Raw genomic sequence first — 16,619 nt, forward strand, 5'->3', positions numbered from 1 at the left:
TTACATTACTTACACAAAAAGCGTTTCTCTTTCTCTCTCTCCCTTTTTTTTTTCTTTCCAAATGTATTTATCCACTAATGTTCAGTCCCCAACTGTTTTGTCTTACGTAGTTTTGCTAGTTTTTTTCAGACAGACAGGAAAAGGCACAAAAATTTGTTCTCCACTCTTATTGAGCCTGAATGGGAATGCAAGGCTTGCTTTATTCTTTGCTCTGTGCCCCAGAATACCTCTGTCTGCAAATAACTGAAGCCCAATATCAGCAATGAGAGAATATGGAGTGAACACCTGTGTATGAAGCACATTTTCACGTCAGTTGTACAAAGCACAGAAGCAGAAGCCTCAGCACCTCTCTCATCTCAGTGTCAAAGACAGGGAAACCAAGACACTAGACTGTTAAATAACATGACTAAAGCCACTCAGCAATATAGTACTGCAGGTATAAATGTAGAAGTCAAAGTGATTTATTAAAGTTTGCCCTTTTGCTTTTATAATCAAGATGTGATCTGAAAAGCTTATATACCTAATTTTGTATAGTAACATTGAAAAAAAAAAAGAACTCCCAAAACCCAACCCAAAACAAAAAAAAAAGAGAAAAAAAGAAAAAAAGACTAGAAGACCCAGCAAACCCGAACAGAGTTCCTACTTCACACCAGAGTAGCTCTGAGTTGTAATGTTCATTGTAATGCCCATCTATTTGATGATGAAAACTAAAAGTTGACAAGTGTGGGAGCTGTTGTGTAAGCGTTACTGGAACCAGGAGACACTGGTCAAATTCCCAAAGCTGTGCCAAAACTTGGAGCTATGGTAATTTCAGGAGAATATCCTTTCTCTTTGATGGGCTGCACTAGCAATCCTCACTTTGAAGGGACAGGAAAGTATTAGGGAGCTTGATAAGCAAATCAGCTTATAACACAGACCCATGACAGCGCTACAGCCAGTGCTCTGGGGAGCTGGTTGTACCATAACGCTCCATGATTATCGTACCAGTTACATTTTGTTTAAGACCTTATTGCTTTCTTCAAATCACGGAGGTGTGTCATGCAAGTTCCTTAATGGCATTCACAAATCAGATGCACAATGTCTTTGGAATTACTAAAAGATAGCGGGTTGGGGGATATCTGTACCATGTGTGGGAACAGGCAGTGGCAGAGCTCTGCCTTTTTCTGATCCTTCTCACCAATATCTGCCTTAGATTGGCTCTGATGGTCTTTGTGCCTTTACAAGAAGTAAGATTACATCCTAAGATGCACTCATGAATGGGGCAGGCCTCAGACAGAGCAGGAAAGATTGGTCACACTGAAGAAGAGGTTGGATTTGCTTGGTAGAACATGCTCCACTGGAAACAATAAATCTCAGCTGTGGTTTGTACCATGCTTGTAGAAGAACAGATGCATTCGCAGTGGAGGGAGGTAAACAAAATTCTCCATTTCCATGCCATTTCTGCCTGTTTCTAATGGTTATTCACTCTTGTGCCATGGTGAGAACCAGTTTACCCTTTCAGTACATTCAGCTAATAATTTGTTTTAAACAATAAGATAATTGATAAGGTAATGTTTACATCTAAATGGAAGAAAGTTTTGACATTAATGAAGTGGAGCTTTATATAACACCTTAAACTGTTATTCAAGTTACTAACCTGATACAGGCAGTCAGCGAGTCACTCGAGAGATGGACATTGCACTTGCAGGACTGCCTTTGATTCGAGCAAAGAGGGATTTGCCAAGTCTCATATATAGAACAGAAATTTTCCTTCTTCAAAATGTTATTTATAGAGGAGAGAGGACTCTTCCCTTTCCCCCATTTTTATCTGGAAATCACAGTTCCAGTAGATGGTTATGGAGGGAAAAATGTTTATATCTCAGTCTCCCTTTCCATTGCTGGGCTGATCTACCAATTCCCTGCTATACTTCGTGTGCTAGTGTTTGCCACGTGTCTGCCACATAGTTTCTTAGCTGTGGCACGGACTCCCTAAGTTGGTCCCAAGGATTTCTCCTCCATGTTCTTGAAGACAGACTTTGTTGGAAAGCCTGGGAAAATTACATTGATTTCTTCACACAGAGCCCCACAACCCCAGTGTGCTGTAAGCACTTGCCACTATGCAGAATTAAATGTCTAAGGAGAAGCAATGCAGGATACTGAAAAACAACCCTGCAAGGAAAAACAAACAAAAAAAGGCTTCAAACTGAAAACAACTTCTGAAAGTGTTTTAAATCCAGTCTTTTAGAAAATGATCTGTTAAGCTAATTGGAAAGGAGAGTTAGTGGTCACTTAGTTGCAGCTTGCTTACTTCTGCAGGGAGAAAAACCAGGATATAACCAGTCTCTTTAATCTGGCATTAACTGAAACTGAAGACGCCCTCACACAGAAGTGCAGTTTTCCATCAGTGAAGTGATTATCTTCAGGCACAAACTGCAAAGGAGAAGACGCAGTATCCAGTATCCATTTCTTGGTGTCTCTGAGACCAGCTTAAACACTTTATGCAGTATCGGGCTTTAGTAAAACACAAGCCATGTTTCAAGCGGTAGGAAACCCTTGAGCTCAGCAGTCAGGGTATTGTCAGAGCCTTGGCTATCCCGGAGGTCAAACCAGATGGTCTGACGATACTTCTGGCTGGGAACTGAATGCATCTGAGCTTGCAGAGCGCCTATCTTTAGCAAATAAAATATTGCTGTACAGGTGGCTCTTTTGGGGAATAGAGTTATCAGGACATTTCATTGGTTTGACTGTTCTCATTAGAAATGTTTTGATCTTACTTTTTGGGTGGTGTTACTGTTACTGCTGTTTGTATTTTCTATAGCATGCTGCTGGGCAGACAGAAAGCCTGCTTCCAAAGCAGTCTGCAGCCTCGCAGCCATCAGAGTAATGGCATTCATTTGGAGGGAGTGCACGTGTCGAAGAGACAAACAAGGCTCAATCAGGGTTTTCAGTTTCAAATCAGGTTGGAAAAACAAGAGGTCACGATGTGAGGAGAGGAAGGAGGTTTGGGGTTTACAGAGTGACTGATTGCAAGACTGGCTGCAGTGAAGTTTCAAATCTTTAGATCTGTTGTGAATCAGTTTTGAAAAACTTTGCAAAACGCGAGTTTCCAGAGTAAATGAGGAATTAAAAGACATTGAGCGCAGCAGCCTCTGTGGCAATTGTCTTTTCCAGGTATGTTGGGAGACAGAGGTACAATTTACCGTAACAGTCCTGCGGCGGGCTGGCCATGCCGGAGGGCAGGTGCCCCCCTGCCCGCTCTGTCCCTGCCCTCCTCAGCCGGGCAGGGGGCAGAGAATGTAACGACAGGCCCGTGGGTCGGGGTGGGGGCAGGGAGAGATCGCTCCCCAGTGACCGTCACAGGCACAACCCAGGTCTGCCCCGGGGAAAGTCAGAGCGGGCCAGTGAGAAATAAACCCGACCCTCAAAGCACCTTCCGCAGCGCTCCCTTCTCCCCGGGCGCAGCTCGGCTCCTGCCCGTCCCTGCCCCCTCCCAGCAGCAGCACAGGGCTATGGGCACTGAGGGCCGCGCTCAGCTTCTCGCTCCTTGTCTCCCCCGCTCCTCGTTCCTCTCTTTCCCTGCCGCAGCGTGTCCCCCCCGCGGGCGCAGCCCCCCCGGCCCAGCCGGCCCCAGCCCCCCCGCCCCCGGGGGCACAGGCCCTGCCCCAGCCCGGCCCCAGCCCGGGCTCCTCCCCGCGGGGCCACAGGCCCTGCCCGGAGCTGCCCCAGCGCCGCTGCCCGCGGGTCACAGCCCCCTGCGGGCACCCCCTGCCCCGGGGGGGGCCCTGCCCGGGCTGCGGGGGGGGAGCTGCTCCCCCGGGGGCTCCGCGGGCCGGGGGCGCCGCGGGCTGGGGGGGAATCTCTGCGGTTGCCCAACGTTGTGATGTTCCCACTGGTCGGATGAATTTAGGACCGTGTAACGCTGCTGATGAAGATTGTGCAACGCGGCTGCAGCCACGTCTTCCCGGCAGTTCGGTGCTGAATGCTTTCATCTGGGTCATTGTCAAAAATGTCACTGGAACTTCCTTCGATGACAGCAGGTCAATCCGTAAGGACAGCTGAGACAAGAGCTGCGTGTGGCTTCAGTTCCCTCTCAAGCCCCTCTAAATGATGCTGAGATAGGAAATACCCTGTGACAGCAAGACAGCTGATGTTCGCAATTTTGTTGTGAACATATCTCATATTGTTTACAGGTTTGCTTTCTAAAAACTCCTATGCAGGATTATCTGAAGATCAGAACTGTTAGTTTTACAGGTGAATTTTTTAGCTCTTGTGTTTATAGGTACAGGAGAATTCCTGGCAAATTAAAAAAAAGAGAGGACTGAAAAAAAGAACACAGCGTTTGTTATTTTTGAGCTGATCTCATGATTTTTGCTTTCCTGATTCATGATTCTGCCATGTTGGTGGTAATATAGGTGTCATGTAATGGAAATGAACAGTACCTCCACTGTCTCTGCTTCTGCCTGAATAGTCCTATTTTTTAAAGCACGCAATTCCTTCATTGCTGGTTGCTGGGACTAATCACACAAACAAATTATAGTTTTATAGGGAAAGAGGGAAGTGCTGAGAATAGCCATGTTATCCTCTGTGCCCTGAGCCTGTCTCTAATGTGGCTACAGCGTTTACGGAAGATTTCTTTTTAATATGAAAACTGCAGGCTCAAAAAGGAAGAAATTTAATTCTGGGCAGTCTCCAGCTTCTGCTCTCACTTATTTGTTCATGAGGTTTTTTTGGTGAGATGAGGAAACAATGAGCCTGAATTATGATGTGAATGTGAAAAACAGAGAACTGGTACAGTTTTGCTTGCTGAAGATCTGTGGTAAGAGGAGCCTTGCTTCCAAAGCCTGGAACACATTTCAAATGCACCAGGGGAGGGAATGTAACGGTATTGCTTCCAAATACTGCTTGAATCATTCCCCAAGTTCCTCTATCACCCACTTCCAGTCCCAATAAAAATTAAACATGAGTAACAGTAGCGGACACCACATCTCTTTCAAACCCCAAACACAAGACATGCTTCCTGAATGCGGATGTTATCAAAAAAAGCAAACTGAGGAAGTGGCCATTACCATGGAAAATAGACAAAAAAAGCAGAATGAAGAGGAGCACACAAACCTGTTCTGATCACTCATGCAAAGAAGAGTAAATATCCACAGCCTGAGTAAGGCTCCAAACAAGAACTCTCCTCGCCTCACAAATGTATTTGCAGAAGTTTTGGGTTTTTCTTTTACTTGTCAGGCTTGGACTGTTTCTAATGCCAGCCCATGTATATCCAGTGCTGTGACTGGATTTGCCTGTTGTCCAGGCTTTTAGCTCTCCCACCGCAGAGCAGACTTGTGGGACACTTCTACCCAGAACCTTTTGCAATTGCTGTTTGAGTCAGTAGTTGACCCAAGGGCAGCTTTTCAGTTTGTAGAGATCTCAGACAAAGGGGAACTTTGCACAGCTTTTACAATCCCTGGGAGGAGGTATGTTCAAAATCAAGCACACATGGGGATGTTTTGCTTGGTCCCAGTGAATTTCTGGATTCTGTATGTCATCTGATCTCAGTACTCTCTTTTCTGTACCAAATTTAGCCTTTTAATAAGGCAACTTCAGAAGTTCCACAGAAAATGCCACTTTCAAAATTTCTGAAACTTTCAGAATTTGGGAAACTGAAGCCCTTCAAATTTTTATGGTTTTGTTTAGTTTTGTTTTAAATTAATGCCATTTAGGGTTGCTGGATACTTGATAAAACATGCTGAGCATGTTCAGATCTGATGTTCAAGAATATGTTTGCCAGATCGGTGGATAAATATTGTGCAATCCTAGATTTGATTTCTCTGCTGTACCAAGGAGGCACATAATTCCTTGCTCCAAATGAAAAGCCAGGAAGCTACTCTTTTCGAGGGAAGCTGGCATGCCATGCTATGCCTTTTCTAGTTTCACTCATCCTAGTTCTGGCGAACATACTCTTCTGAAGGTTCTCATTTTTCATCCTGGGGACACACCCACACACAGAGATACTCTCATTAAGGATATTTTTCTTTCTCTCTAATGACCAACTGAGTCAGTGCACCTAGTCAGCAGCTGCCAAATATGATGCCTTACAAACACAAAATAGGCCACCGCAAAGCCCATGTGAAGATAAAGCCCATTGCTCACTCAAGTTCTCATCTAAATTGAGGACAGAAGTGAGGAATAAGACCATGTGGTGTTTATTTTTAATTCATTAGTTCTTCTGCCCTCTTAAAACCAGAGATGGCTCTTCTAGTGCCCCAGGATTGACAGTCTTAGCTTTTCCTTTGCTTATCTGCAGCCATCTGCATCTCAGTTATTAAGCTAATAACAGTGCTTGTTTTCCAGATCCCTTAAGGTGATCTCTTTCCTTAAGAAAAGAGAAACTTTCAGGAAGGTAGTAGCACTGGAAATTCTACATACAGTGAACTAAAAAGACTGTCTGTACATCCAAACAATAAACTCTTTCTAATTATTTTTTGAATCCAATTTCTCCAGTTGTGAGCAATGGTATGCTGTTAGTCTCAATGGATCTGCTTGTCTGAAATATAATAAATGCCCTGGGTGCTGGCCAGGGCTGCACAGAGTTCTTTGAGCTCAAAGAATAGAGACAATTTCAAATTATGGTTTTGCTGTTTGTTTTCTGTTTCTTTTTTATCTTGCTCCTGGTTTTATGCTTTTTCAGATTTGTAGTTATGCTTTGAGCAAATTCAGTAAGAAGTTAAGTTTATCAATTGAATAAGTTAATCAGTTGAAGTTGGAGTCTTTCATGTCATGCATCTAGTGTTTGGATATTTTTTAGAAAACAGAAGCTAATCTTAGCAGTTATTATAGTAAACTGATGTAAACATTGGGAAATTAGTCATTTGAACCATGTCAGAGCTATTCCAGCCTTTCTGTTCTAGGTCAGATCTTATCAGATTTAGGTTAATTTATCTGCATTTTCAATAAATAGTTGTCATGGTTACTCAACTGTGTTGTACCATCTTTTCTTGGTGAGGACATTTTCCATGTTGGCACAGCTGTAGGAAAGAAACACAGTCTGGGATAGAGATGGGACTGTAGCCTGTGCTCTGATTTTGATGTGCTCTGGCTCTGGCTGATCTTCTGCAACTTGGTTTAGCCTGAATCTTGTCTGAACATTTCTCTCTCCAGCAAAGTTTTCAGAAAGATTTATAATTTAGTTATAGACATAATGCAGACACTTTTCAGAGGTCTTCCAAAATAACCATGGCAGAGTTAGTAATGGCCAAACCTATGCGTCTCCTGTTTGCTTTGATCATTAGAACTTGCTTCTTATGGTTTAAATACTGGTGGTTTATATCCTGTAACTGGGCAGGTTTTGCTTCTCATCTTTTTTTACCTGCACTAGGGGACCAAGTGTTTTGACAGCTTGTGCTGACTGGTAACTGTCTTTCTTTTTTAGGGAGGTTCAGCTTTTTCTCCGGCATCCATTATTACTATGAGGAGAGCGCAGACCCAAGCAGCAGTCCTGGCTGAAGATGTGGGATGCCCTTCATCCACCAGTGAGGAAATTGTAGCCTGCCTCCGCCAGTTGCCTGCTCGTGTCCTCAATGATGCACAGACTAAGGTACATGGTAGCAAAATATATGACATTAGCTAGGAATAAAAAAGTTTCCATTTACATGAAGCTGTGACGAGACTTAGAAAATAAATTGGGCTGAATTCTCATGAAAGAAGAACTGACCTAGCTTTGGTGGAGTGATGCTGATGTCCATGACATCCACCTATGAATACTCACAACTTGATTCTCCTTTAGACTAAGTTCCTTTTACATGCTTTGACCATGTCTTCCAAAATTAATCTAAATACAGGTTTTGTCTTCTTTCAGTACCTTCTCATCTGCCCCTGGGTGTTGCTCTAGAGGAGAATCAAATGTCTGTAGCTTCAGTAGCTGTATTTTTGCAGAAAAGGAAGTGGGGAGGGATGTCTGTGCCCTGTCTCTTAAGTGCGAGGCTTGTGAAAGCTGCAGTATAAACAATTCTAGAGATGGCTCCTTTACCCACAGATTAAAACACCCACTGGCAATACATTTTCCCATCAGGATTAGCATAGAGCAAATCCCTAATATTTTTATAATTGTTGTTTAAAACAAGATTTTTATTACTGTAAGACCACCAATTCTCTTGGCTTATTCAGCTTGTTTTGCCTACTGAAACTGCCAACAAAAGCATTGTTTCCTGTCAGTGATGCGTTTACACTTCCATTAACTGATCACTTGTTCACTTGAAGGCTATGAACTCAGTTGTCTGACGCATAAATAAAATGGAAATGACATGGGTAAGCTAATTTAACTGTACTATTATTACTCTTTTGCTAACCTAGCTCCTAGCTATAAGTGGCCCGTTCCAGTACTGGGGTCCCGTGAGGGATGGGATTTACCTTCGGGAACCTCTAGCCAAAGCCCTGCAGCGCCCTCAGCTTTGGAAGGTAGATCTGCTCATTGGAAGTGCTCAGCAAGACGGGCTGATCAGCAGAGCTAAGGCAATTAAGGTAGGATGAGACTCACTGTTAATGAACTGATGGTATTACTATTCTTACAGCGATGACAGTAATCATATGCAGCCAGGACAGATGCTTTTTGGTTTCTACAATTTATGAATTATATTACATGCAAATATGCAAAAGCATTGTCCATCTCCAGCAAGTCCAGTTTATGCTGGTTAATGGCATTATTATATTTGTTGATTAACATTACTGGGAGAGATATGAAAAAGTAAGAGATCAGCAATGATTTAGCATGTATTAATAAGCAGCAGTATGTTTTAATGTTTCTAAAATTATATTGCAATCTCAGTTGTATCTCACAAAGAAGAAAGCAAGCTCATAGCCTGGTTATGAGGTTCTTCACTGTGCAGCAAGGCTGTCAGTCTTTTCCATGCCAACTCTTTTTTTTTTTTTTTTTTTTTTTTGTGGCAAGATTTTTTCTCTGTTACCTTTAAGAAGTAGCTTTTCTTGTAAAGATGATTCTGAAGGTGGACTAGCTATGACTAAGAATAGCACTGGCCTGATGTATAGGCTAATGTTCCAGGGCACAAACTGGTGAAATGAAAAAGAATCGTGTCCATGCTGTCGTTTGGACATAAAAGTCCTCAAAAACATGAAGGTCTAATAGAGGGATATTATATCTTCTTGTGAACCTCTTGCACTGAGACAGCTTATCAGCCTTTTAAAGTTCATTTGTCCTTCTCTATGATGGATAAAATTGCACTTCCCTGTTTAATGTTGCCAAATTAAATTAAAGGTTCAAGGGTGGACTTAATCTTTTAGGAGGCAGTGAAAGGTCAATCCTAGCTTCTTTCTGCTGGTAGCCAGTAACACACAGACCGATTTACTTCAGAGTTAATGACAAAATTACGCCTTTGAAAGAAGGCTTTTTGACCCACCTCAACAAAGTTCATATTGCTTGTTTAGTCTCCAAGAGAAGTTTCCTGCACTTATTTCATGTATCTTCCTCTTTTGGAATCAATTAAAAGGGGAAGTCAGACATAGGAAATAGACTGTGATGCTGGAGGCCTGCAGACAATGATCCAGACCCTGTGGGAGGGCAATAAACCTCAGTAAAATCATTACAGGTCATGTTAGGAAGTCTAGGCAGTGACATTATTTCCTTTACCACTGTTTCTATATATGACAGTTTTCTGAAAAACTGAAATGAAATTCCATGGTGTATTAGAAATTATGCAACAAATCACAGTGCTAATGAAAACCACAAGTGCCAAGAGCCAGCACTGTCAGGTTGAAATGAAAAGAAAAAGCACTTGTAACTGAGAGCTCAGTAGTAAAATGTTACCCTTCTAAAAAGAAAATCTGGAATATATTCTTTATTTAAAGGCTTGTAGAAAATAAGATTGGAAGGGGACTTGGAAAGCTGGTGTAACAGCCCTAAGAAATGGTTGTATCTGCCTCAACCTGAGAGACCTGTTTTAAAATTTGCTGTTGGAGGTCTTCTGACCTCCTTTGGCAAGGGTTTAACTATCCTTACTTAGAAGGATAGTTAACTTCTTTACTAGCTATTATAATAGTACCTACCTTACTTGGTGCTACTGCTGTAAATCAGATTCCATCTCTGTTCCAGAAAATTCATAATGTTCGTGGTAGAAGTTTATATTTTATTTTCTCTATTTTCACATTTTCCTCCTTCTATTTTCCTGTGTCTTCAGGTTTTTAGAGCTTGAGGGAATATGACTGTTTTGCCCAATCTGTATTCCTGCCTTCAGGTTGTTTTCTCAAAGACCTGCCGCAAGGTTAAACTTTCCTGATTTCTTCCTTGTCCAGGTAGTTGGTGTATTAATTGCTGGGGAACTGCAATGCTTCCTCTGTCACTAAGCTATTTAAGAACATGCATTTTCCCGGTCCTCAAGAGCATTTCTGTGTCATAGCCATGACCATGCATGGTTGCAGTCAAAATCAGATGACAAAGTCCTTAGCAGGCCACAGACAACAGTGGCAGAACCTGGTGCAGGTGGTGATTGTTACTGAGAAGTCTGTGCCCCGTTTCCTCTGTCATTGTGTCATAAGGGATCTTTGATCTGTGCTAACTGTCTTCTCCCCACAATAGACCTAGAAGAAGGATTTTAGACAACTCACACAGCATCCCACCCTTCTACTTTATTCATTTTAAGGATTCCCGTGAGGCAGATCTGACTTGTATCTTTCTGGGAAAACCCAAAGCTGGTTTTACTGATATACTAAAGGAAGGTGGGAGGGCTTAGCTGGTGGAGAAAGCACTGGACTCAACTAGGAGAACCAAGACATAGTTCCTAGCTTGCCTCTGATTCAACCACATTCAAACATATAAAATCTGTCCTACAGTGAGGGGACACCTCCCTGGGGTGAAAATGAATCCGTGGATGTGCTCCATCTCTGTAGAGAGAAGAATCAAGCAGGTATTTGGGTAGATAAAGGGCACGGCTGAAAAGTCTTGTGGCAAGTGTATGGAATTGGCAAAGACCTTCATTTCCATCTCCTTTAGGATGACTTCAGTGTAGTCAGAGGGAAAGGGTGGGGATAGAAAAACTTAACCCCTGCTGACTTGTTCCACCAGTTCCTGTGAACAGCTGTTCTGGCAAATTCAGAACAAATTGTTCTGGCAAGCTCTTGTTCTATTAATTCCGGTCTTGCTCTATTAATACTGATCTTGTAAATGGTGAGGAGACACAGCTATTTGGATACAAGCAAGCTTGAGACATGATGCAATTCTTATCACCTTAGACTGGATTTGTATGCAAGTTTTATAAACTCTTAGCAGTTGAGTCTTGGGAGTGAGAGTGAAACCTCTAGACTGAAACCAGACCTGAAGGTGGTAAAACTTGTTGGCTTCATGTTGTTCTGTGAGGGCTTACTGGCATTTGGGTTTGTTTGGTGTCTCCACACTTCCACTGCAACACTGCGCTTATGCCTGTTGAGGCCTTTACTATTAAAAACGAAACAGAAAGGCAGAAGGCACCACTTATGTGCTAGCAAGACGTTTATGTTCGATTTGTTTACAGTTAAAGGCTAAAGTCTCTTAGTGATGCAGCAGAGAGTACGCTGAACATTCGTGCTCAATGTCTTGCCTATGGAAATGACCATTTTATGGTGTTGACTTGAATGCTTATTCATGTGAACTGAGACAGATTTGCCACTTCCTGGAGCACTTCACACTCATCCCCAGCACAGCCATCAGACAGCTGAAACTAATTGAAGAACAAAGCAGAGTTTTTTTAAGGGAATGGCAAGTGGTACCATAGCGCACTATTATGTGGCATATGGAACAGTTAAGCTGAACCCATTAACTACAATTCCCGTGGCAGACCTTCAGGGATATTCGCTCTGAGCAGCCATAGATTAGGGCAGTTGAGCAGAAACCTCTAAAAATATTGATTTCAATTCTCAAGTGGACAAAATTTTGTCCCTGTGCTATGTATGATGCTCAAGTGGGAGGATGTAATGGTTCCTACTGGCATTAAATATATGGATTCACTCATGCTGCTCTATATCTGTGTTTACGTGTATATCCATCTAAGTCAGTATAGCCCTGTTCATATCCTCCATACGTTCTGTGCCTACTATGTAATCTCCACATTGCAAGGATTGTTAACTTTCTTTTTATTTGGAAGACTAAGGTTGTACCTTATGTGTTTTCTTTCCTTTTCTTTCCCTCTTCAGTAAAAATCTAACTGGCTGCAGAACCCAGAACCAGGACATAGGGGAGTGGAGAGACAGAAATATATTTACCTCATGTAAGCAACTGGATCTATGCAGACCAGAATTTCCATCCTGCACAACATTACAGTCAGTTAGTATCTTTATGGATAAATGTATTCAGCAACATACAACAGATGGCAGATATGTGTATATTAATTGTGATGACCGGGGGAGTAGCGTCCTGATAAGTGCCATCAGTGAGGAGAATGGGACAATATCAGCTCTTGACTTCATCTTGAAACTAGCTGGAATCCTTGAAAGACTGCTGCATGGCTGGCAGCTCTTTCACCATCTTTTGTGACGTTTATCAAAAGCCATTTAAGACCTAAGATGTGTCTCTCTCCTCTGCTCTGGTCAGACCTGACCTGCAGTACTGTGTTCGCCTCTGGGGCCTCAACATAAGGAGGAGATGGACCTGCTGGAGTGGGTCCAGAGAAGGGCCACGAAGGTGATCAGAGGGCTGGAGCCCCTCTCCTGTGAAGACAGGCTGAGAGAGCTGGGGTTGTTCAGCCTGGAGAAGAGAAGGCTCCGGGGAGACCTTAGAGCAGCTCCCAGTACCTAAAGGGGGTTACAAGAAAGCTGGAGAGGGACTGTATACAAGGGCATGTGGTGATAGGACAGAAAGGAGTGGCTTTAAACTGAAAAAGAGTAGATTTAGATTAGACATTAGGAAGAAATTCTTCTTCACTATGAATCACTTCACCCCAGTGGTGAGACACTGGCCCAGGCTGCCCATGGAAGCTGTGGGTGCCCCATCCCTGGCAGTGCTCAAGGCCAGGCTGGATGGGGCTGGGGGCACCCTGGTCTGGTGGAAGGTGTCCCTGCCCATGGCAGGGGGGTTAGAACTAGGTGTTCTTTAAGGTCCCTTCCAACCCAAATCTTTATATGATTCTGTGATGCTATTATCTGTATGTACTCTGCTAGTGTTATCGATATTCCAGTTTGTCAGAAAAGTACATTTTGCCGCTTGGAAGATGTAAACATTTGGTCTACCTACTGCTACAATTTCTTTTTAAATAAAACTCTGGACCAGACTAATTCACATACTCCAGCAGCTATTCAGCAGCAACAAGAGCAGTAAACATTATTTAACTCCTTATTTAGGCAATGTTTATGACTGCTTTGTATCACCAGAACAATAGAAAGTGGTGCACCTGCTGTCTTTAATTATTTTCTTACTTACCTTCGAAAAAAAGTTGAAAACTCTGCTATAACTCTGAGGTCAGTTGCTAATACTGCTTTAAAAGTTAGCAGAATGTAAATTATTTTACATAACATGCAGCTGTTTCTATTAATCTGGTAGCAGCTGTTGTATCTACTCCTATTTGAAAATTGTTCCTTGGTCATATATTTTCTAATGGGAAACATTTGTTGGACATGGAAAATTGGTCAAATTGAATCAATTTCTGGAAAGTTAAAATGCTTTGCCTTTTTAATGTTTCATGGGGTTTATTTAAAGGTTTTGCAAGTATTTTGTAAGTATTGCTTGATTTTGTGCTATTATGTTAAAGTCAAATACTTAGATTATATTATATTGTAGCCAAAGCAACACTTGAGAAATCCTGTTTCAGATCGTTGCTATTTTAGTGCTGATTGGGATGAAAAATCTCAAAACATCTTACAAATGCCAGTCCTGTTTCTCATCCACCTCTGCCTGTTGAATTCTTTTTCATCTGACTCAACATGTCTCAGGGACCCCACTCTATTATCAATGATTGCTGAGAAAGGTCACCAGAATTTTTGGGGCATTTTGAAGATAACAGAAACTAGTACATAGACACAGTAAAAACCTAAGACTGACCGCACTGAGTCAGCTCAAGGGTCCGTTTAGCACAGAATGCTGTTTTCAGCAGTGGCTAAGGCGGCTGTTTGTCAGAACAGGGTAAGCAAATCTGAGACTTCTGCTAAATGCTCTCCAAACCTCGAGCAGTTTGCAGCTCAGAGGCTTCCTAGCCTGAATTGGTCTTTCTGTATTTAATAACCATCACCTAATTTATTTGTTTATTTTCTTTTTAATTCAAAAACTTGTTCATTAAACTTCATCTTTCCCAATTTTGGCATCTGCAAAACCATGTGGCAAGAAGTCCCTCAGCTGTTGTATGATGATCCATCTCCTTCTCTGTGATTTTCAACCATAGTATTTATTTGATGCTTAGTAATGGATGAGACAGCGAAGGATCAGTTTCTAGGGCACCTAGTCAATATCCTAAGGTTTTTTCTCCTTCTTTTTCCCTCTGTTTTAAGTATCCATGAAAAATTTAGAATAAGGTAACAAATCCATTGAAAAAAAACACCCCACACAACAAAATGAAAGAATTGCATGGAAGTTGCTTTCTACAGGATGCTTTACACATAAAAGCTTGGGCTCTGCACTGACACAGAAAAGCCTCTGTTCCTATCCATAACTGCTAGCCAAATCCACCAGCCCCAGGCACCAAATGAGAGATTCCTAATTAGACAGCAGCAATGCTTCTGCTGGTTAGTAGGGACCTGAACTGACATGTGCTGAAGCTGACAGAAAGCTTGCTTTTTCATTCTGTGAACGTACAATCAGGTCTTCAGTGACCATTTCTATTTCTTGCAGAAAAATATACGTGTCCTTGCTGGCTTGAAACTGAATGATTTTGCAGGCAAGTGCGCTATGCAGTTTCATATGTGGCATTTGTGCACATGAAGTGATGTGTCATCTGTGAATTGCAAACCTTTTTTGAAGTACAGCAGTATTACTAAAGCTGGCACCACATGACTCTTTTCACACTGCATGGGCCAACATCTAGCACAAGAAGAATTTATTACAAATACAAGGAAAATTACTAAGATCTTTTTGGACCTTGGGATATTTGGTAGTGTTTTGAAATCCCTTGTGAAGTCATGGAATGAAAATGCACAAAGCATTAGAGTACATCAGTAAGGACAGGCCTCAGCCTTAGCAGACGGGGACTTATTTTCCATCTTTCATTTCTGTGAATCTGTTGAAAAGTAATTATTCCCTCTGTACTTCCTGTATAGGGTTGTGGAAAGACCTAGCAGCGTGATGAAAACCAGCTGTGGGCCATCAAAATAATATCTTCAGTAAAGGATCTATGGTAACTGGACTGGGCAGATGCTAGCCTGTTTTGCATCAGACTGACTGCCCAAAATAATATGGGTGGTTTATTAGATCTTTCTGGAGTTCTTATACCAAATTTCAGCCATTGTGCACCTGCAAAGTGCCCTCTTTAGAAAGAACTTGATCCACGGGAAAGTTCAGGTTACTTTTATTTTCAGGAAGTTGCTGTTTCTGAACTTGAAATAAATTCTTAAAAAAAAAAAAAAAGTCTGCATTGATAAGATAAAAAAAACTTCCTCAAAGAAAGATGTGTTGAAAACTTCCAGCAGTCTTCAGCTTTGGTAAAAATAAAATTGGGTAGGCAGTTTGGCATAGAAGATGGTCCCTCTGCTATCAGTAATTCTGCAGTGACATGAGCACTCTGCTCTGGAAAAAATGCCTTTATGTCAGGAAAGGTTTCAGACCACAGATCTCAGGGAAAGGGCATTTCACTGTAGGTCACTCTGAAAGTCCCTAGGGGTTATGAAGTTTAATGATCATGGCTGCTACTTGGATTGGGATTTGGAGTAGGAGGATTTCTTTTCCAGGGCTAAGGCAAATATCATTCCAGAAGGGACCTAACTACAGGCCTTATGGCAGCTACATTTCTTTGTAGGTGTTTCCAGAAAAGACAGAGTGATACAGCCATGAAATGACTATATTGCATGTTTGCTTTTTGGAATTTCCAAAGGAAAGGAGAAATATTCTGGAATATTCCAAAGGCATATCTTCTTCTCTCCCCTCTAGTTTTCCTTCAGGGAGCTCATCAGAAAGACAGCATTGGGCACACCTACAGTGGAGAACTGTCTACGTGGACTATTTCTGTGAGAGCCAGTGGGGTTTCTGTAGTGTAAGAGCTACATCTGCGCAGCATGGTACTGGTGATTTGGACTTACTAGGTCAGGTATTCAATCCCATAGTATGTTTTGAGGAAACCCATACTGCTGGCTGGTGACAGTCCTGGGAAAGCAGAAGTAGGACTGTCTCCTACTTCCCCTAGGAATCAGAGGTCACAGCAGAGTGGACTCGTTCCAGCAGAGGGAGATCTGAGCTTGTATTGTTCCACTAAAAATCTATCTTGGTTTTGTTTGTGAATTCCATGTATGCATTTTGTTCTCAGAAATTTGAAGAAAGTCAAGGAAGGGCCAACAGCAAAACAGCCTTTTATCAGGCTCTGCAAAATTCTCTGGGAGGAGAAGACTCCAACTCATTCATTGAAGATGCAGCTACGTGGTATTACTCCCTTGAACACTCAACGGATGATTATTCATCCTTTTCCAGGGCTTTGGAAAATGCAACCCGGTAAGAAAGTCATCCTATTACAAGTGTGTGTTTGGGGTAAAGCCAG

The 16,619-nt window shown here is 42.2% G+C and overlaps 1 protein-coding gene across 1 annotated transcript in view; it reads left to right on the forward strand.

Annotated features, from left to right (window-relative positions):
- The window catches only part of TG (thyroglobulin), a 161,219-nt gene that overhangs the window by 122,413 nt on the left and 22,187 nt on the right, over positions 1-16,619 (forward strand). The window contains exons 42-44 of the mRNA XM_027786474.2: positions 7,400-7,564; positions 8,320-8,487; positions 16,392-16,573. Coding sequence (XP_027642275.2) covers positions 7,400-7,564; positions 8,320-8,487; positions 16,392-16,573 — 515 coding nt within the window. The remainder of the gene's footprint in view (positions 1-7,399; positions 7,565-8,319; positions 8,488-16,391; positions 16,574-16,619) is intronic.

This window comes from Falco peregrinus, chromosome 3, assembly GCF_023634155.1.
Source record: "Falco peregrinus isolate bFalPer1 chromosome 3, bFalPer1.pri, whole genome shotgun sequence".
In the NCBI taxonomy this organism is placed as follows: Eukaryota; Metazoa; Chordata; class Aves; order Falconiformes; family Falconidae; genus Falco; species Falco peregrinus.